Source organism: Schistocerca piceifrons, chromosome 7, assembly GCF_021461385.2.
Source record: "Schistocerca piceifrons isolate TAMUIC-IGC-003096 chromosome 7, iqSchPice1.1, whole genome shotgun sequence".
NCBI lineage: Eukaryota > Metazoa > Arthropoda > Insecta > Orthoptera > Acrididae > Schistocerca > Schistocerca piceifrons.
Window position 1 is genome coordinate 590,124,750 of NC_060144.1, and position 22,561 is coordinate 590,147,310.

The 22,561-nt window shown below is 44.9% G+C and overlaps 1 protein-coding gene across 1 annotated transcript in view; it reads right to left on the minus strand.

The window, feature by feature from the left end:
* The window catches only part of LOC124709100 (vasopressin V2 receptor-like), a 45,102-nt gene extending 37,534 nt beyond the window's left edge, over positions 1-7,568 (minus strand). The window contains exon 1 of the mRNA XM_047240749.1: positions 7,473-7,568. Coding sequence (XP_047096705.1) covers positions 7,473-7,568 — 96 coding nt within the window. The remainder of the gene's footprint in view (positions 1-7,472) is intronic.
* Between the last annotated feature and the right edge of the window lie 14,993 nt (positions 7,569-22,561).

Below are 22,561 nucleotides of genomic sequence, written 5' to 3' on the forward strand. Positions count from 1 at the left end.
TCCATGAATACAACAAATAATGTTTCACTTGGCTGATAAAGACTTTTTTGGGCGTTTCATGAGAAAATGTCGAGCAAGATTAAATGTAATACCTTCTTTATATGTGACAGGCTTCTCTGTTTATGTTTCCTTTGTCCTCTTCCACCATGCTCTATTTATGTTAACTCAGACGCTGTAAGAGCGTAAAACATTGCGTGCACGTTACTGCACAGTTAGCCATCTGTTGGTAAAATTATGAAGTATTAGGAACCTTTATTGTACAAGCGAGGCGAAGCGAGCGTAGCCGCGGCTGAGCGGCGAACTGGGCAACTAAGCCAGGCTTCCGTACTTCATGAATGATCTACTTCATTTGAACGCTTCACGGCAAAGGGTGAAATGAATGAAGTAGTTCACGGGAATCAACGAGTTCGACCCATCTCTATCTGTAACTGTAGTTGTTTAAAAAATTATCAGTATTTTCAGTTAAACATTAGATCTTCATTTCCTCCACACAAAACACATTGAACGATGACAGCATGACACCTTCTTGAATCATTAGGTAATAGGATATTTCTTGTAAAGTTTAATGCAGAATAGTCACTTTTATTCCTTATTTATTTATCAGAAAGAACATTGGTGCAAGGCTACTGACCGTGACATTCAAAGTTAAGAAGGAAATTGTATTGGTTTTATGTAAAAGAATTTAACGTTTATTATGTAATTGATATTATTGTTGTTTTATTTAGAACGTGAAAGTGGTCAAGCTTTGATTATTGAAATATGTTAAAATGTAAAATAATGTAGAATAAGCTGTAGCCAATCGGATGGACGAACTCAAGGAAGGCAACAGCCCCAGTCAGTTGAACGAAGATGTTCGGCGCGCGGGAGAGCATGGCCGGGAACGGCCACAGATGAACAGTTTGGACTGAGACGCGAAAGTGGACAGTCGGTCTTTAGGCAGCCAGCAAGTGAAACGACATAGAAAGTTTCGCGTTGTGTGGTATCGCGGGACTAAGTCTCTGAGCGGTGAGCAGCCGCGCGCCTGGTGTGAACTCTAACTTGTCCCGTAGTTAACGAGGCGGAATATTGGACTTCTAATTCGCGACGAGATTGTGAATGATCGAACTGTGTCAAATGGATATGCGCTCGAGTGTAACAGTAACTCTAAATACGACCACTTTCGCTATTAGTTTGCTTTCTTAATAAACATTATTCTAGCCAAATCGCAACTGAGTGGCCTAAGTCATTTATGGATCGTTAATTTAGTTCCCGATATTATTATTAATGTTATTATATGTTGTATTAACTTTGAATTTCGCAAACTTGCCATCACACAGACAATTTATCCAAGGGTCACAAGTGTCTAATTTAGACGGGTCTGAGTCAAGACATTTCGATGAAGGGGAAACGCATGTGAGCCAGAACATGTTTGGGATGTTAGCTCGCAAAGAAATGCAGGCAGCTGCAACATGAAAGTTATCCCACCAAAATTCACTGCACTTAGCCATTTCTGTGATTTTTATTTTTACAGATACTGTAAAATTTTCACGAAAAATATTCATAATTCCCAAGATTAATGGAGAAATAGCTTCATGGCAAGACCCACAAAATTCATTGCTCAATTCTGCATCAGTTTTGTTCACCTGCTTTCACTGGAATGATCAAATACACGTGGTTCGCACGATGTTAATTGAAGAAACAAAAATTTTTTCGAAATTAAACGAATATATATATATATATATATATATATATATATATATATATATATATATATATATATATATATATATATATATATATATATGTGTGTGTGAAAAAGAACCAACACGCTGTATCTTGAGAACGTCTTTATTCTGTCACACACCTAGTTTCGGCAGGACATTGCGCCCGTCCTCAGGCCCCACCAATACCAAAAGAGTATTTGATATCCCTGGCGCATTTACTCGTACTATGGGATCCTTGTTACTAGCACACGTGGGCTAGTTTTCGTCGGCAGTCTATACTCACTGCATTGCAACAATACGGTGTCGAGTATAGACCCCTGATGAAAGCTAGTGGACATGTTCTAATAACAAAAATGCCACTGTAAATGAGCCACGGAAACCCAATACTCTTTTTACAGATACGGGACTTGAGGATGGCGATAATATGCCGCCGAAACTAGAAATGTGATAGGTAATAACATTCTCAAGATATTGCTGTGATGGTACTTTATGTCATATGTATCACCAGCTGAATTCCCTCGCCCATGCAATGAGATGTACATCCACAAATTAAACTAATGTAGTTCTCGCTTCTCAAAAATCCGTGTGCTAGCAACACACAAGCTTTCATTAAATGTGCTTGGTGCTCTACAAATTTGTATTTCGGTTGCTTCTACGACAAATCCCATCCGGAAGCGATAACAAGCAAGACGATTCTGCAATTTCAAGAGTGAGCTGTAACGATTAATAAATGAATGAAATCACCACGGGGAAACGTCTCTTTTTGAGTAATTTTTCATGCCATGTAATATTTAACGATCCTCTGTACGATAAAATAGAAAAAAACCAAAGAAAAAGTACGTAGGCAGGATTGGAACACGTACCGCCGGCGGGGTAACTGGATGCTTTACCCACTGCACTTCGCTCACTTGGTCGAATCGTGATTAACCTTACGGGTATAGGAGACACGCATAAAACTTCAACCTCGATTTGCTCGGACACCAGAGGCTTTCACACCTAAGACTTACCAGAATTCATCATTAACATATCTAATGGGCCCCTTGTTAGTTTATTAAATGATAGGTAGGGATTACGAAGCTTATTGTGTGAATTTGTTTTTCAGTATATACTGAAGTGCCAAAGAAACTAGTCTAGGCATGTGTATTCAAATACAGCGATATGTAAACATGCTGAATACGGCGCTGCGGTCGGCAACGCCTATATAATAAGTGTCTGGCGATGTTGTTAGATCGGTTACTGCTGCTACAATGGCAAGTTATCAAGATTTACGTCTGTGCGGCTAGTCCCGGCGGAGGTTCGAGTCCTCCCTCGGGCATGGGTGTGTGTGTTTGTCTTTAGGATAATTTAGGTTAGGTAGTGTGTAAGCTTAGGGACTGATGACCTTAGCAGTTAAGTCCCATAAGATTTCACACACATCTGAACAAGATTTAAGTGAGTTTGAACGTGGTGTTATAGACGGCGCACGAGCGATGCATCTTCGAGGTAGCGATGAAGTGGGAATTTTCCCGTACGACCGTTTCACGAGTGTACCGTGAATATCAGGAATCCAGTAAAACATCAAATCTCCAACTTCGCTGCGGCCGGAAAAAGATCCGGCAAGAATGGGGCCAACGACGACTGAAGATAGTCGTTCAACGTGACAGAAGTGCATCCCTTCCGCAACCTGCTGCAGATTTCAGTGCTGGTCCATCAACAAATGTCAGCGTGCTAACCATTCAACGAAATGTCATCGATATGGGCTTTCAGAGGCGAAGGCCCGCACGTGTGCCCTTGATGACTGCACGACACAAAGCTTAAAGCTTGCCTGGCCACGTCAGCACCGACAGTGGACCTTCGATGGCTGAAAGCATGTGGCCTGGTCGTACGAGTCTCGTTTCAAGTTGTATCGACTGGGTGGACGTGTAGGGGTATGGAGATAACCTCATGAGTCCATGGACCCTGCATCTCACTCTTCTGAGTATAAACACTTCCGCTGGCCGCCAAATTCCCCAGACATTAACATTATTGAGCATATCTGTGATGCCTTGCAACGTGTTGTTCAGAAGTGATCTGCACCTCCTCGTACTCTTACGGATTTAAGGACAGCCCTGGAGGATTCATGGTGTCAATTCCCCTCAGCACTACTTCAGACATGAGTCGAGTCCATGCCAAGTCATGTTGCGGCACCTCTGTGTGCTCGCGGGGGCCATACACGATATTAGGCACATGTAGCAGTTGCTTTGGCTCTTCAGTGTAGAAATCTTACTAATCGCCACCAAAAGGCACCCAAGAATTCAACATTCGACTTCGGCGACAAAAAATTGCCCCCCAACCAAACGTCAAGTATCTTGCAATCCCTCTAATCGAATTCTTAAATTCGCAGGAAAACACGACTGAAGCATACGAGGCAATGTTGTGCAACCTTAGCAGGGACAAGATCCGACTATTCGGGAGTAGGATCTTACAATCTGAGACAGTGTCCCGAGACAAACTTCCGTCACAATGCCCGCTAACGTGACGTCAGATCCGCCAAGCAACAGCGATCTGAACGCCCATTGGCTGTGTGTGTGTGTGTGTGTGTGTGTGTGTGTGTGTGTGTGTGTGTGTGTGTAGAAGACGAGAGAACTGTCCTTATTGGCTGAGGGAGAAACGGGGGTCTCTCTTCTCCTTCGGGAAGACAGGGTGAGTTAGTAGGGAGGCGCCACTCAAACCACACGGTCGAGTAACCGGGGCGGCGATAAAAGTATGGTCGCGAGAACACATTTCAGCCGTGATACAAGATATACAGTGACGTTATTAGTTACCAGAACGCCACGTGTCGTGGGCAGGATCTATCATTATGTCAAGTCGGAAAATTGTGTTAATGTGTTGTAAAGGGTCGAATATAACGGCGTAGCCCAGAGCCGCCATATTGCAAATTCTGATTCTGTGACGTGTGTGACAAAGCAATTTCTGTATTTAAACAAGTATAGCACAAACGTTGTTGACAATTAACAACTGGAATCCCTAAACACTCCACTTCAGCAGGATCACCAGCTACATGGAATCTGGAGACTAAGCGCTACTACTGTGCTACGAGGGACTTACCGAGACACCAGGTTAGTGATACCGTTCAGAGAAGTAATTTCTTCTCGCTACAATGCCACTGAGGATGTTGTAAACTGCTACAGAACAAGACAATATTCTCCACATCGACTGAAGAGTGACGTTTTTTCATCTGCCACGGGATTCAACGGAAAGTTTCTACATCAACAAAATTCCTAGATCGGACCACTGAGATAATATGAAGATACATGACCCGAACAACAGACAACCAATCCCGGCTGGGGTTTTCTTCGACCGAGAGGTTTCTACCTCGGCCGTAAGGCAAATAACGGGATTTGGAACAAGGGAAATTTAATGAGCAACACCTTCCTCTCAACTACCCACCTACATGCAATCAAAAATTCCACAAAACTAAATAAGCACCCACATGCCACAAGAACACAAACTATAACTCTCTGCAGAAAATGGTTATGCTCTCCTATACCCCACGGTCTCCTTCACAGGTGCAGTGAAAAATTTAAAAAAAAGTATGTTGTCCCTTCCGTACTGGCATCTCTTTAACAGCAAAGTGATGAGCTTCCACAGCAAGACAACCCACCTCGTTATACGGCTGCTCTAACGCAACGTCTACTTTGTGGTGTGCAGCAACTGGCCAGCTACTACTGGAGCCATTAAACATGTACGGGAAATGATGGGGCGGAAACTTACTCGTTCTCCCCTAGCTGGTGTGCATCGTAGCATATCGATACTGCCCGGAGGCTGCGCCTCGACAATTCCTGCGGGCGCCGCAACTGGCCCTTTGAACATCGCCAGCAATGAAGAACGTCCAGGCCGCCGAACAATGAAGACCATCAGGAAGATGTTATAAGTCGAGGGTAGATAGTCACCTGTCCGCTAGCTCAAAATTTCTTCCAGTTGCTAGTTGGTGCCGGAAGTTACACTGAGTTGCCGATAGTTACCTCTACAGGCAAACATTGCGTGTACTGAGACAGAAGACCGCGTTGGGCCCCAGCTTCTGGCTATCCACATGTTGTCAACAGTGTAGCGTTCTTCCCCCAAAAGTTGAGTACAACAATATTATTAACAGTTTACTTGTGTCAAACAATCGTTTGCCTGGCTGTTCAGGTTCCTACGGCAAAAGGTTCTTTGGGCACCTTCCATCCATTTATCACTAGCAGCGAGGGCGTATAACATTTGGGTCCTCAGAACATAATGGTTACCGCATCGCATGATAACATATGGATGAAGATGCTTGGAATAGTGTATCACAGGACGCCATTCGTGACCTTTGTGATCGTTTGCATGTTAGACTAGATGCCTGCGTAGCCTCTGGACACGGATACACTGTGTATTGCTATACTGGTACACTGATGTACTATTTGTCACATAACTTATCAATAGAAAAACCTTGTCCTTCAGTGTGTTGCTTCTTTTTTTTCAGTACTGTCTGTTAGCTATGAAGCTCTCAAGAACAGGAGTTTTAGACAGTTAGAAGGGAAACATACAACACATTCAAAACCTGTTAACCAGAAGATTCGCCACAGTCCTTGGCGCCAGATGTCATTTCAAAAATTCATCTTCATACAGAATGAGAAGGGTGTAAGTGAAGAAATTTTTATATTTGGTACATCAATATCTAAACACATCAGTGTGTAGGTTGCATTTTCTCTGTGTGAAACAGTCTTCACACAAACGCATCAGAAACTTTACGACCTGATGTTTTCTGCCCAGCCGTACTGCACAACTGAGTGGATGACGCCGGTCAGTATAGACTAACCGCTCTACTTCCATTTGTCCAGACTTCATCACCTCACCAGCTGCCCAGGCGAAAGTAAGCATTAAAGGCTTGACAACTGAAAGAAAAACAGCCTTCGGTCACTATTTTTAACCAATTAACCAGGTTTCGACACTTCTATGAATGTATTCCTCAGAATTTAAATCAAAGAATGGTCTATATTCTATAACATGGTCACAGAATTATGACTAAAAACGTATGATAGAGTATAAGTACGGAATTATCGTGAAATACTCTATCATACGTTCTTATTCATAATTCTGTGACCAGGCTATTGAATATAGACAATTCTTTGATTTAAATTCTGAGGAAGATACTCATAGAAGTGTCGAAACCCGGTTAATTCGTTAAAAATAGTGAACGAGTGCTGTTTTTCATTCAATTGTAACTATTCACGGTCTCTGAACGTGCAGCTAAGTAAAAAAAAGTAATAAATAAATAAATAAATAAAATTAAAGGCTCGCTCTTGTCACGTGTACTTGGAGGTACTAACCAACTTAAAAACATACGACTTGCGATAGCTACAACTATTAGTCTCCCTGGTCCCGCCGGAGGTTCGAGTCCTCCCTCGGGCATGGGTGTATGTGTGTTTGTCCTTAGGATAATTTAGGTTGAGTAGTGTGTAAGCTTAGGGGCTGATGACCTTAGCAGTTAAGTCCCATATGATTTCGCACACATTTGAACACATTTTTATTAGTCTCCAAATGACCTAAGTACTGATGTAATATTGTCCAAAACACTATCCCCAAAAACCAACAGAAATATCAGCACTTCTGCCGCTTCATCCTGTATTAGGGAGTTATTCTGCAGTCAGGACGTGAAGGGCTACACTGCCACTTTACTTAAATACAGTTGGTGCCAAGCTCGCCGGCACAAACACCTGTCATCAGCAACGTACATGCAGCCAGACGTGTACACACACACAGACGGTACGCAGAGTGGCGGCTTACCTTCTTCGCCGACTCCCGGTCGAACATGTACCAGAGCGTCATGACGACGTAGGGCGTCCAGCACCAGATGAAGGCGGCCACTATGGTGATGGTCATGCGCAGCGTGCGCGCCCTGGCCCGCTCTATGCACGAAGCGTCGCTGCGGCGCAGGCGCATCCGCGTCGCGCTGCCGTTGGCGCTGCCGGCGCCGCCGCCGACGCCGACGCCGCCGCCCGCCTGTGACGTGTGCAGCGGCGCCTGGCTGAGCGGCCGCCGCAGCGGCGACGCCGCCGCCCCCACGGCGGCCGCGCGGGGCAGCGTGCAGCACGACGCCGAGCGCGGCGCCACCTCCACCGCCGGCGGCGTCGTCGTCGCGCACGACGACTCTGAAACACACGGCCGTCCGTCGTCTACCACCGTTTCTCATGTGTGCACTGTCGTATCGGCCGCCGCACAGCAGCCGTCAACTCGGCGCGGCGTGGTACAACACCCGCGGCACACAGCGAGTACCACTGGCGCCGCACACGATGTCGACAACTGGCGCCAGTGAATGCGTCGTCGCGGGGTTAGCGGCAGCGTACACACCACTATCGATAAAGATTACCCTGGCGGCGCTGCCCTCGCCACCAGAGTGAGCAACCGTATAAGGGCGCCACCTACCAACACTCTGATTGGCCGGACCTGCGGATTTAAGCGAGCTCCCTGAACCCGTTTAACGGCCGGACATGGGGGTTACACCCCTCTACCATCCTCCACACCTACAAATCCTTCATCCGTCCCATCCTCTGTTATGCCAGTCCTGCCTGGATATCTGCCCCCCCCCCAAATTCTATCAGTCCCTCCAGATCCTTGAGCGTCATGCACTCCGCCTCGCCTTCCGTATCCGCCTCCCGTCCCCCACGCGGATCCTCTATGATCTCATTCCTTTCCCCCCATCTGCTCCTATTCCTCGAACATATCCGCATCCTCTACACCTCCCGCCGTCTTGAACCCCCTCACCCCCTGGTTGCTCCTCTCCTCTCCCGTCCCCGCCCCCTGCCACGTCTTCACCGTTGTGTCCCCCCTACCCTCCATTCTACACCCTTCATCTCCTTTCCCAAGGTGGCTTCCGTCACCTCCCCCTCCCGGATGATGCCCTCTCTCCCTCCATTTATCCTTCCTATCAACTCTGATCCTCAATCGCCCTCCTTTCCTCTGTCCTTTCCCTGGGCTCCCTCTCCGCCCCCTTCTGTCCTGTTTTTCGCCCCACTAAACCTCTCCCTACCTCCCTTCTCCCCCCCAGTCCTTTTGTATTCCCCTCCTCTGCCTACCCCACTCCCTGTCGCGTCTGCCCCCCACCCCTCTTATGGGTCCTCATCCTCCTTCAGCCCCTTTCCTGGCTCCCCCCTTCGCTTTTACTCTCCTTCCCCCCCCCTTTTTTGTTTTCCCATCTTCTGTCCAGTTTCCCCCCATCTGCTCTCGACTGTGGTGTCACATTTGCCAACTTTTTAGTGCAGTGTTCCAGTGACTATTCAGTGTTGTTTGTCTTTCTCGTGTTGCGAACAGAAACCATGCTGTCGCTCGGTGTGAATTTTATTTCCTTTGCGAACAGAATCCAGACTGTCGCGCGTGTTTTTTTTTTTTTTAATTGTCTATTGTTTTCCCTGTCTACTTCGTATGTATTTTTACTAGCGTCATCATCCCTGTGTTGTTGTTTTAAGTTCCACGATTTCTTTTCGCCTTGTTACTTTCTAAGTCTCCGATTTTATCGCCTGTTTTTTATTATTTGTTCTCTTGATCTTTGTCACAAAATCTGTCGGCTGAAGAGCGGCGTACTAAGCTGCTGCCAGCCCGCCCCCGTCGGGGGGGAATTGAAATTCAATAAATGAAAAAAAAAAAAAACCATTTAACCAGTTCAACCTTCGCCGATGACTATGTTACTACCCGGCTGCTGGATTCACGACGGCCGAACCGTACTGTGGCCTCCCTGGCTGAGTGACTCTGATTACTCCTTGGCGCTACAGCCAGCGAAGTGTTGAGGGGCAGAAGGTCAAATAAATTTGGCTATCACGGAATATTTGTTGTGTTATAGTGCGGACATAACATGCACCAACAAACTGGTACTGCTGTGGACAATTAGTCTGTCAAGAAATTATTAGTACAGCCTTCGGTGAGCTATATAGCAAGTGGTAATCTACGAGGGCGACAGTCAAAGTTTGTAGAAAGTCAAACATGGACAAGTTTTTAAAAATTTAAATGATTTGAAGGGTCTTGAAAGTATTACTCTTTAACAACAGTTCATTTTTTGCATTATACGAAACCAGTCCTTAAAGCAATGATGCCACTCTTCCTGAAGATCTTAAGGAACCAACTTTCAAATGGTCCAATTATATACATGTGACCACCACCTATGTTCGATTCCAGCAGCATTAAAAGGTATGAGAGTTTCACTCTGCAGCGGAGTGTGCGCTGATATGAAACTTCCTGGCAGATTAAAACTGTGTGCCGGACCGAGATTCGAACTCGGGACCTTTGCCTTTCACGGGCAACTGCTTTACCTTCTTTTTTTTTTAACTTTGCCTTCGTGGACCAGTGCTCTACCAACTTTTTTGTTTTTTTAAATATTTAAATAAATAAACCTCTTTTTTTAAATAAAAGAAAAATAAAAAAGCGGTTCCTCCGCTTTATGGTCCATCAACACGACCACTATTTTTTTTCTTTTTTTGTGGAACAGGAAGGCAGGGTAAACAAAAAATCTTTATTCGTACAATTGTGCTGTCCAATGGAGAAGAAAAGCATCGAGACAGCAAAAACAATTTGGAAACAATAAAATCAACGTAAAGGCCGCCCTCTTATTGTTATTTTTTTTTTAAACATGAATAAAGTAAATGACAATCCTAGTCACTGGCGGGAGTGAAAATGAAGTTATCATCTGCATCACAATCCCTGCAGCACGCGGTGTCGCATCACAAATCTCGAAGAAAGCCATACAATCTTGACCATTTCTGCCATTGTGGGCGGTATGTATTTCTCCTGCGTCGATAATTCATTCGAAGGACCATTATCTGAGGTGGTTTCGGTGTTTACCAACGTTGTGTTTTTTTTCCTACTTTCCAAAGAAAGGATATTGCGGAAACATCCCCCAGGCTGTGGATAAGCCATGTCTCCGCAATATCCTTTCTTTCAGGAGTGCTAGTTCTGCGAGGTCTGCAGGAGAGCTTCTGTAAAGTTTGGAAGGTAGGAGACGAGGTACTGGCAGAAGTAAAGCTGTGAGGACGGGGCGTGAGTAGTGCTTGGGTATGTCAGATCGTAGAGCACTTGCCCTCGAAAGGCAAAGGTCCCGAGTTCGAGTCTCAGTCCGGCACACAGTTTTAATCTGCCAGGAAGTTGCATAAACGCTCAAGGACGGCGGTTGGCGCCACTCGTTGTGGAGAGTACATAAAGTGTGTTGTGGGAATGCATTAAGCAGTGCAATTGTTGTAACATGGAAACAAAGTGATTTATCTGACGCCCGAATGGACCTGATCACTGATTTCCAGTCCAAAGATGGAAGCACTTCCTACATGACTAAGTTCGTAAACTGATTGCATGCCGCTTTGTTTACAGTATAGCATGCATAGCAAAATGGCGCTATCAATACCCAGTCCTGAGACAATTGTGGTGCACCATGGGATAAAGATGACAGGCATGAATGTCAGCTGCAGAGATGTGCAAGTACTGATGATGATGATGATGTTTGGTTTTTGGGGCGCTCAACTGCCCAGTTATCAGTGCCTGTACAAATATCCAACCTTTGCTCAGTCCATTCTCGCCACTTTCATAAATGATGGTCAAATGATGAGGACAACACAAACGCCCAGTCATCTCGAGGCAGGTGAAAATCACTGACCCAACCATGAATCGAACCCGGGACCCCGTGCTCGGGAAGCGAGAACGCGACGGTGAGACCACGAGCTGCGGACATGCAACTACTGAGAAACACATCATCCAAATCAACGAAGGAGCTACCAACAGTGTTTCCTCAACAACTGTTCTGCCATCATTGGTGTGTATGGGTCTCCATAGCACACGTCTGGTTGATGCTCCCATGCTGACTTGCTTATCGACGACGAAGGCACAGTACCGTAACTGTGCACCCACAGAGTGGCGACAGGTGACCACTTTGAATGTATCACGCTTCATCTTCCATCAGACAGGTGGCCACTGTGTCTATCGCCCTGCGACAAGGTATGAAATATCCAGGCTGGAGGAAGGAGGGCTGTGATCTGGAGAACGTTTTCGTCGCATTCCCTGCGGGATCTGGTCATCAAGGAAAGGAAAATCGATCAACACAAGTATACATCTATTCTCAGGGACTACTTCCACCACCAAATGTCCTTTACTTTTTCCCCAGCATAACGGCTTCTACCAGCAGTATAATGCTGTGTGCCACACAGCTCGCAGTGTACGTATGTGGTTCTAACAGCATTAGAATGAGCCTATTGTTCTTTCCCCCTGGCAACCAAATCCCTGGATTTAAATCTTGGCCAGAAGCTGTGCAACCACCACTAACATGATGTCTGTGCCATGGAACCTCGTCCAAGAAACCTTGCGCAGCTAACCACAGCACAGGAGTTGGCATTGTTCCACATCTCTGTCAGTGTCTCCCAGAACCTCAGCGATGCATTTCCTGCAGGTCCATTCTGCAAAATATAGTTATTTAGGTTTTTGACAGGTGGTGACATTTATGTGACCCGATCATACGCAGTATTCCGCTCCTTTACCTTATAAGGGAAAAGTTATTCCACCAATTTGATGTGTAATTTCTCGAAACAAGTACAAATCAGAATGTGCGTGGTAACTGTAAAGTAGACAGTCCACGGTGCTGCTCTAAAGAACATCCACATACTGGGTTGTTAGTTTTGCTCTAAGAAATGATGTCTTATAGTGATGTAAAAAGATTTTTCATTTGGACAGTAATGCTGCATCTACCACCTAATACCGTAGTAGATAGTAGCAGTACGGTCCATTCTAAAAAGGTGAATTTTCGAGAATCAGCAGATGTGACATAAATGCCCGTATCTTTTGATTATACTGACTCAGAAGCATAAATTTTTAAACTGCCAAGGGACCACAGACCTTGGTACTCGACGTAAGTTTCAACGTGATACCTACCCCCAGTTCTTGAGAAAAGGGTGTATTAAGAGATGGACAGAAAAGTGACCCTGTAAGGGCACGTTTATGCTGCACCCCAACTGCTGGCTCCTCGCTGCTAGCGCATCGCACTTCGCTGCTCATCGCGTGCCTTGTTGCATTTACGCTACAGTCTCTTTGCTCGCTGCTCGCCGGGTGTAATTATCCTGCAGCTGTGTCCGCCTGCTTAGCTGGGTGGTACCGTGCTTCCCTCTCATGCAAGCGGGCCCAGATTCGATTCCCGGCCGCGTTGCATATTTTCTCCGCTCTTGGACTGGGCATTGTGTTATCTTCATCCCCGTCGCCGAATGTGCCGTCGAATAAAATACGTCTTGCACCTGGCGGCCGAAATTCCCCGATGGGGCCTCCCGGCCATACGCTCTTTTCCACTTTTTTTAAGCCTGCAGCTGTTCACATATCGAGCAGAATGCCAGCAGCCTCAAACAAGGAACTGCTGGGGTGACCTTGAAGCAGACAATCATGGCTCAAGTTTCGGGACACATAGCGATAGTCACAGCTTGAAACAAAAACCAGCCTGAGATCTTCGGCAGGTGAGAATTGCAGCGAGCAGCGACAGTGAAGGTTAAATGGGCTGGTGAGACTGAATGGGCCTGATTCTTCATTGCCCGGCCATGCTGTTGAGCAGCAACCAGCGAGGTGGCAGCATAAATACACCCTAAACGTACTTTTTTTTACTGATTGAGGTGTAGAACAACAGAAATTGCAATGCACTGCAAATTCGTACGACCATCGTAGGCTTTTGTAAAAAATGGCTCTAAGCACTATGGGACTTAACATCTTAGGTGATCAGTCCCCTAGACTTAGAACTACTTAAACCTAATCAACCTGAGGTCATCACACACATCCATGCCCGAGGCAGGATTCGAACCTGCGACCGTACCAGCAGCGCGGTTCCGGACTGAAGCGCCTAGAACCGCTCGGCTACAGCGGACGGCGGCTTTTGTAAGGTTCGAAACATCCATTGAGCCAATTGACTTTTCTTTTAAGGAGCACAAGAATAAATCCACGACCTATAACAAGTAACGTCATCGTAAACCAAACTGGAGCCTTTCCTCTATCTTTCTACGCCGCTAAATGTGTTGTTTGCTGTTGATCAGGAGCGAGTTTATGTGTAATTCGTCGACATATAAGTGTGCTCACAACTAACTGTTGAAATAAAAGATTGGATTTTTTAAAATTAAATCATTCCACTTTAATCTGTTAAAATATAGTCTGTTGCGATTGAAATTTCGACTCATGGACATTTTCAAGTATTATAAAATTGACAAGCGTTCAAAAGTGAAAAATTAGAAAGATATCTACGTGGGATGTTGTAATCCTCTTAATAATGTAAAGCTGTGACAAACTGGAACACAGCTTCCAGCAGTGTAAACACAAATACATGTGGTAGAGTGTAATTATCATCTGTTCCATACACAATGTGAGCACGCTTTAGAACGTCGGTGAAATGACAGCAGATACATTAGTAAAAAATGAAGTAAAGATTTTCGTGTGACTTGTGTGGTAGATGGAGCACAATAGTGGAAATATGAAATGTGTAAATATACGAAGATCTTGAGTCTTAGAATGTAAAGATGTTAGTATATAGAGTCGATATTTTTGTAACATGTGTGCGCAGAAAGGAGGAAAGTAACAGATATATGTGTTAAATAAAGCCGAAAGCAACAAATTACACTGAAAATGTAAATTAAATGCGGATAAAAAGATGAAGTGACTATTGAGTCACAATAAAAGCTACAAAAATAATAAAAGAACAGGGTCTAATACCTCAGATATAGAAGAAAGCAGCGGTTCGCAAACGCAGGACAAGTGCAAACAATCAGACTGTGATATAATTCATACGACCGTCGATTTTCTTCAAGCACTTCTCACAGAGTCCCACTATTTTAATTACTAACAGCAGCTCTTGGACGACGTTCTCCAAATTCATCAGTAAGATAAAAACTGATCTCTCTTGAATTTTTTGTGCCAGATGTAAACTGTTAACTCAGGAGAGGGTAGTTCACCAAATAAATTTCTAAGTAGATCTTAACATTATGCAGGTATTAGTGCCGATTTCAAATGCTAAAAGAATCACAATTCGGAAATGTTCTCTATTCAAATTTATTTCTCGGTGTACCTATATATCTTACCCCTTAAAATTCCAACAATACGAAAAATACAAATTTAAAATGTTTCACAAAATTAGCCTTCGTTACCTTAGTAAGCAACGATTCAAGAAAAAACACTTGTGTCATTGCTCTCCTGTCGATCATTTTCGTCGATTCAGCAAGTACTGATGGCGTTCTGGGCAACATAATACATACAAAAACATACTGATTCTTCACACAGCATGGTACATTTTATTAACTATTTCTTGGTTTAATATTTTTAAATGATACACTTTTTAAAAAAATTAAGTTTACATTAACTGAAAAGAAATTTTCTGTTTATTTTCATAGCTCCGGAAATGTTTGTTTATCAACGAAACCAGTAATCAGCGTATTGTAAATTTTTGTGATCAAGATTGATAATTTTTGAACAGACAATAGAGATCGCTCTTTCTCCTTCATCGGTTGATTTCAGGACTCAGAAACAAGAGTGGAACGCCAAACAACTTCTGTTGCTGTGTTACCTCCCCCTCAACTCACCACACATACAGGCTTACGACCGAGCTACAGAGGTACCTGCGGCAAGAAGATCTCTATCGGCTTTTACACGAACCAATATATTACAAGTGGCGCCCAGTTAAACTTCTAGTTTCGTTGCGCAACTCAAAATTCAGAGCAAGTTTCTCTCTTCATTCACTTAGATGATATACTCTTGTGAAGTCTGATGACTCACTTCGAAGCACACTGTCCAGTACACGAATTTAGTCCTTTTGGTAGCAGTAAGAGATGTTTCAAACACTAGTTCAGACAATGACGAACAGAACTTTAGTGTCGAAAGACTTTATTTTGAATTTCGACTTGCTTTGGTTCTAAACCTGACGCCACTGAGGGAAGTAATTGATTGTGTGAATAAATAAATGAACGAATTGTATGCAGTCCGTTCAAGAGACCTTGTGTCATAATATACCATTTCCAATTTTCGGTCGATGATGTTGTACTTAACTATTTTTCATGAAAGAGATCGACGAAACAGTCGACGAAAGTAACGCGAGAGTAACAGTGTGTCCTCGGAGGACTTTTGACGCTCTTCTCACGCCACTACAGTAGTGTGAGGTGACGCAGCGCAACCCGAGCCAAACGGCCGCTGGCGCCGCCCACAGGCGAGATCGCGTTTCGGTGACAATGGTTGCCATGCCGGCGGACAATGGCACACACTTCGTCGTCGGCATGTGGCTGGCCACTAATACGGCGATCTGCCAAACACCGTTACTCTCTCCACTGGCGTTCCGTAAGTAAGTGTGTTGTTGGCACAAAGGCCGACTCATTCTCTACCTGATGTCCTGGTAACGTGCGTTTTCTGTCGTTACAAGGTAACCACCGTGGACTGTCCTTATAGCTTACTACACTAGTATAAGTGAAAACACTATTTCCCGACAAGTCATAGATACTCTACCTGACAAAAAAATATCCGGACACCTCTATGTAATGCAGAATTGACAACTGTTTATGTAACTAAAGGCATATATATATATATATATATATATATGAGGGCTATCCACAAAGTACATAACGTTTTGGAAATAAAAATTAATAAACTATTGGAAAACTTTTTTATTATATACAAATGAAAGCCACACTTAAATACTACTTTTCTACATAGTTGCCATTTAAATTAGGGCAGTTATCGTAGCGATGGACGAGATTCGAAATTCCTTCGTCGTAAAATTCGGCCGCCTGCGCCTTCAACCACCTGGTTACCTCTTCTTGAAGCTGTGCGTCGTCATCAAAACGCTCCACAGCCAACCACTTCTTCATTGCTGGGAATAAGTGGAAGTCTCTCGGTGACAGGTCGGGACTGTACGGCGGATGAGGAAACAACTCCCACTTAACAAAAAAATGGCTCTGAGCACTATGGGACTCAACTGCTGTGGTCACAAGCCCCCTAGAACTTAGAACTACTTAAACCTAACTAACCTAAGGACAGCACACAACACCCAGCCATCACGAGGCAGAGAAAATCCCTGACCCCGCCGGGAATCGAACCCGGGAACCCGGGCGTGGGAAGCGAGAACGCTACCGCACGACCACGAGATGCGGGACCCACTTAACAGATTCGAGAACTTCACGGGTGGCATTTGCCGTGTGGCCCAGGGCGTTTTCGTGAATCAGCAAGATCTTTGAGCCCAACTTTCCCCTGCGCTTGTTTTGTATTGCTCTTCTGAGGTTGTGCAGAGATTGGCAGTACCTTTGAGAGTTTATTGTAGTGCCTCTTTCCAGGAAATCCACAAAAAGTCCACCTTTTCTGTCCCAAAAGAGGTAACCACGTGGTTGAAGGCACAGACGGCCGAATTTTACGACGAACGAATTTCCAAGTTCGTCCATCGCTACGATAAGTGCCTTAATTTAAATGGCAACTATGTAGAAAAGTAGTATTTAAGTGTGGCTTTCATCTGTATATAATTAAAAAAATTCCGATACTTTATTTATTTTTAATTCCAAAATGTAATGTACTTTGTTAGGTTAGGTTAGTGTTGTTTTAACGTCCCGTCGACAACGAGGTCATTAGAGACGGAGCGCAAGCTCGGGTTAGGGAAGGATGGGGAAGGAAATCGGCCGTGCCCTTTCAAAGGAACCATCCCGGCATTTGCCTGAAACGATTTAGGGAAATCACGGAAAACCTAAATCAGGATGGCTGGAGACGGGATTGAACCGTCGTCCTCCCGAATGCGAGTCCAGTGTGCTAACCACTGCGCCACCTCGCTCGGTATAATGTACTTTGTGGATAGCCCTATATATACAGGGTGAGTCACCTAACATTACCGCTGGATATATTTCGTAAACCACATCAAATACTGACGAATCGATTCCACAGACCGAACGTGAGGAGAGGGGCTAGTGTAACTGGTTAATACAAACCATACAAAAGTGCACGGAAGTATGTTTTTTAACACAAACCTAGTTTTTTTTTAAATGGAACCCCGTTAGTTTTATTAGCACATCTGAACATATAAGCAAATACGCAATCAGTGGCGTTTGTTGCATTGTAAAATCTTAATTACATCCGGAGATATTGTAGCCTAAAGTTGACGCTTGAGTACCACTCCTCCGCTGTTCGATCGTCTGTATCGGAGAGCACCGAATTATGTAGGGATCCAAAGGGATCGGTGATGGACCTTAGGTACAGAAGAGACTGGAACAGCACATTACGTCCACATGCTAACACCTTTTTATTGGTCTTTTTCACTGACACACACGTACATTACCATGAGGGGTGAGGTACACGTACACACGCGGTTTCCGTTTTCAATTACGGAGTGGAATAGAGTGTGTCCCGACATGTCAGGCCAATAGATGTTCAGTATGGTGGCCATCATTTGCTGCACACAATTGCAATCTCTGGCGTAACGAATGTCGTACACGCCGCAGTACATCTGGTGTAATGTCGCCGCAGGCTGCCACAATACGTTGTTTCATATCCTCTGGGGTTGTAGGCACATCACGGTACACATTCTCCTGTAATGTACCCCACAGGAAGAAGTCCAGAGGTGTAAGATCAGGAGAACGAGCTGGCCAATTTATGCGTCCTCCACGTCCTATGAAACGCCCGTCGAACATCCTGTCAAGGGTCAGCCTAGTGTTAATTGCGGAATGTGCAGGTGCACCATCATGCTGATACCACATACGTCGACGCGTTTCCAGTGGGACATTTTCGAGCAACGTTGGCGGATCATTCTGTAGAAACGCGATGTATGTTGCAGCTGTTTGGGCCCCTGCAATGAAGTGAGGACCAATGAGGTGGTCGCCAATGATTCCGCACCATACATTTACAGTCCACGGCCGCTGTCGCTCTACCTGTCTGAGCCAGCGAGGATTGTCCACGGACCAGTAATGCATGTTCCGTAGATTCACTGCCCCGTGGTTTGTGAAACCCGCTTCATCGGTAAACAGGTAGAACTGCAACGCATTCTCTGTTAATGCCCATTGACAGAATTGCACTCGATGATTAAAATCATCACCATGTAATTGCTGATGTAGCGACACATGAAACGGGTGAAAGCGGTGACGATGCAGTATGCGCATGACACTACTTTGACTCAGTCCACCGGCTCTCGCAATGTCCCGTGTACTCATGTGTGGGTTCATGGCAACAGCAGCTAACACACCAACTGCACCCGCTTCTCCTGTGACGGGCCTGTTACGGACCCGTTTGCGTGCTACGACCATACCTGTTGCATACAGTTGGCGGTAGATGTTTTGTAATGTGCGGCACGTTGGATGCTCTCTGTCCGGGTACCGTTCTGCATACACCCTGCAGGCTTCAGCTGCATTTCGTCGACACTCGCCATAGATGAGTATCATTTCCGCCTTTTCGGAGTTCGAATACACCATGGCCACAGTTCCTACAACACTACACTATCACAGACGTCTGGTAACACGGTGTACTACAGTTGGTCTACATGCGGACACTGCGACAACTAGACCAAACCACAACACTGCACTACAGCCACACTCGTAAACACGGTCGTCATCGTAAACATGTCCCTGCAGATGCTGCTCGCCGACCGTGGCCCGTGAGCGTTACAACACGCAACTGAACGTCGGAGGTTTCAAACGTCAACTTTAGGTTACAATATCTCTGGATGTAATTAAGATTTTACAATGAAACAAACGCCACTGATTACGTATTTGTTTATATGTTCAGATGTGCTAAGAAAACTAACGTGGTTCCATTTAAAAAAACGTAGGTTTGTGTTAAAAAACATACTTCCGTGCATTTTTGTATGGTTTGTATTAAACAATTACACTAGCCCCTCTCCTCACGTTCGGTCTGTGGAATCGGTTCGTCAGTATTTGATGTGGTTTACCAAATATATCCAGCGGTAACGTTAGGTGACTCACCCTATATATATATATATATATATATATATATATATATATATATATATATATATATATAATGTGTGTGTATCTCCACCAAAGCCGGTGCCAAGCCCGGTTGAAAAAGGAGGAGGGGGAGGCGTAACATCTCGTCAAAAAACCTTGATTCAGCTGGCCCGGGTGAAAGTACACTACTGGCCATTAAAATTGCTACACCACGAAGATGACGTTCTACAGACGCAAAATTTAACCGAGAGGAAGAAGATGCTGTGATATGCAAATGATTAGCTTTTCAGAGCATTCCCACAAGGTTGGCGTCGGTGGCGACGCCTACAACGTGCTGACATGAGGAAAGTTTCCAACCCATTTCTCATACACAAACAGCAGTTGACTGGCGTTCCCGGATGAAACGTTGTTGTGATGCCTCGTGTAAGGAGGAGAAATGCGTACCATCATGTTTCCGACTTTGATAAAGGTCGGATTCTAACCTATCGCGATTGCGGTTTATCGTATCGCGACATTTCTGCTCGCGTTGGTCGATATCCAATGACTGTTAGCAGAATATGGAATCGGTGTGTTCAGGAGGGTAATATGGAAGCCCTTGCTGGATCCCAACGGCCTCGTATTACTAGCAGTGGAGATGACAGGCATCTTATCCCCATGGCTGTAACGGATCGTGCAGCCACGTCTCGATTCCTGTAGTCAACAGATCGGGACGTCTGCAAGACAACAATCATCTGCAGGAACAGTTCGACAACGTTTGCAGCAGCATGGACTGTCAGCTCGGAGACCATGGCTGCGGTTACCCTTGACGCTGCATCACAGACGGACTTCAATGCGAGATGTCTTTAATAGGTTCCACAACGAAACATTGTCTCGAAATTTGGTAGAAAATTCGAAGAAATTCTGGTCGTATGTAAAGTACACAAGTGGCAAGACGCAGTCAATACCTTCGCTGCGCAGTGCCGATGCTACTGTTACCGACGACTGTGCCGCTAAAGCGGAGTTATTGGACGCAGTTTTCCAAAATTCCTTCACCAGAGAAGACGAATGGAATTTTCCACAATTTGAAACTCGAACAGCTGCTAGCATGAGTTTCTTAGAAGTAGATACCTTAGGGGTTGCGAAGCAACTCAAATCGCTTGATGCGGGCAAGTCTTCAGGTCTAGATTGTATACCGATTAGGTTCCTTTCAGATTACGCTGATACAATAGCTCCCTACTTAGCAATCATATACAACCGCTCGCTCACCGATAGATCTGTACGTACAGATTGGAAAATTCCGCAGATCGCACCAGTGTTTAAGAAGGGTAGTAGGAGTGATCCATCGAACTACAGACCTATATCATTGACGTCGGTTTGCAGTAGGGTTTTGGAGCATATACTGTTTTCAGACATTATGAAGCACCTCGAAGGGAATGATCTATTGATACGTAATCAGCACGGTTTCAGAAAACATCGGTCATGTGCAACGCAGCTAGCTCTTTATTCGCACGAAGTAACGGCCGCTATCGACAGGGGATCTCAAGTTGATTCCGTATTTCTAGATTTCCGGAAAGCTTTTGACACCGTTCCTCACAAGCGACTTCTAATCAAGCTGCGGGCCTATGGGGTACCGTCTCAGTTGTGCGACTGGATTCGTGATTCCTGTCAGGAAGGTCGCAGTTCGTAGTAATAGATGGCAAATCATCGAAGAAAACTGAAGTGAAATCAGGTGTTCCCCAGGGAAGCGTCCTGGGACCTCTGCTGTTCCTGATCTATATAAATTACCTGGGTGACAATCTGAGCAGTTGTCTTAGGTTGTTCGCAGATGATGCTGTAATTTACCGTCTAGTAAGGTCATCCGAAGACCAGTATCAGTTGCAAAGCGATTTAGAAAAGATTGCTGTATGGTGTGGCAGGTGGCAGTTGACGCTAAATAACGAAAAGTGTGAGGTGATCCACATGAGTTCCAAAGAGAAATCCGTTGGAGTTCGATTACTCGATAAATAGTACAATTCTCAAGGCTGTCAATTAAACTGAGCACCTGGGTGTAAAAATTACAAACAGCTTCAGTTGGAAAGACCACATAGATAATATTGTGGGGAAGGCGAGCCAAAGGTTGAGTTTCATTGGCAGGACACTTAGAAGATGCAACAAGTCCACTAAAGAGACAGCTTACACTACACTCGTTCGCCCCCTGTTGGAATATTGCTGCGCGGTGTGGGATCCTTACCAGGTGGGATTGACAGAGGACATCGAAAAGTTGCAAAAAAGGGCAGCTCGTTTTGTATTATCACGTAATAGGGGAGAGAGTGTGGCAGATATGATACGCGAGTTGGGATGGAAGTCATTAAGGCAATGACTTTTTCATCGCGGCGAGATCTATTTACGAAATTTCAGCCACCAACTTTCTCTTCCAAATCCGAAATTATTATGTTGAGCCCAACCTACATAGGTAGGGATGATCATCAAAATAAAATAAGAGAAATCAGAGCTCGAACAGAAAGGTTTAGGTGTTCGTTTATCCCGCGTGCTGTTCGGGAGTGCAATGGTAGAGAGATAGTATGATTGTGGTTCAATGAACCATCTGCCAAGCACTTAAATGTGAATTGCAGAGTAATCATGTTGATGTAGATGTAGAACGCCTGCGATGGTGTATTCAACGACGAACCTGGGTGTACGAATTCTAAAACGTCATTTTTTCGGATGAATCCAGGTTCTGTTTACAGCATCATGATGGTCGCAACCGTGTTTGGCGACATCGCGGTGAAAGCACATTGCAAGTGTGTATTTGTCATCGGCATACTAACGTATCACGCGGCGTGATGGAATGGGGTGCAATTGGTTACACGTCTCGGTCACCTCTTGTTCGCATTGACCGCACTCTGAACTGTGGACGTTACATTTCAGATGTGTTACGACCCGTGGCTCTACCCTTCATTCGATCCCTGCGAAACCCTACATTTCAGCAGAATAATGCACGACCGC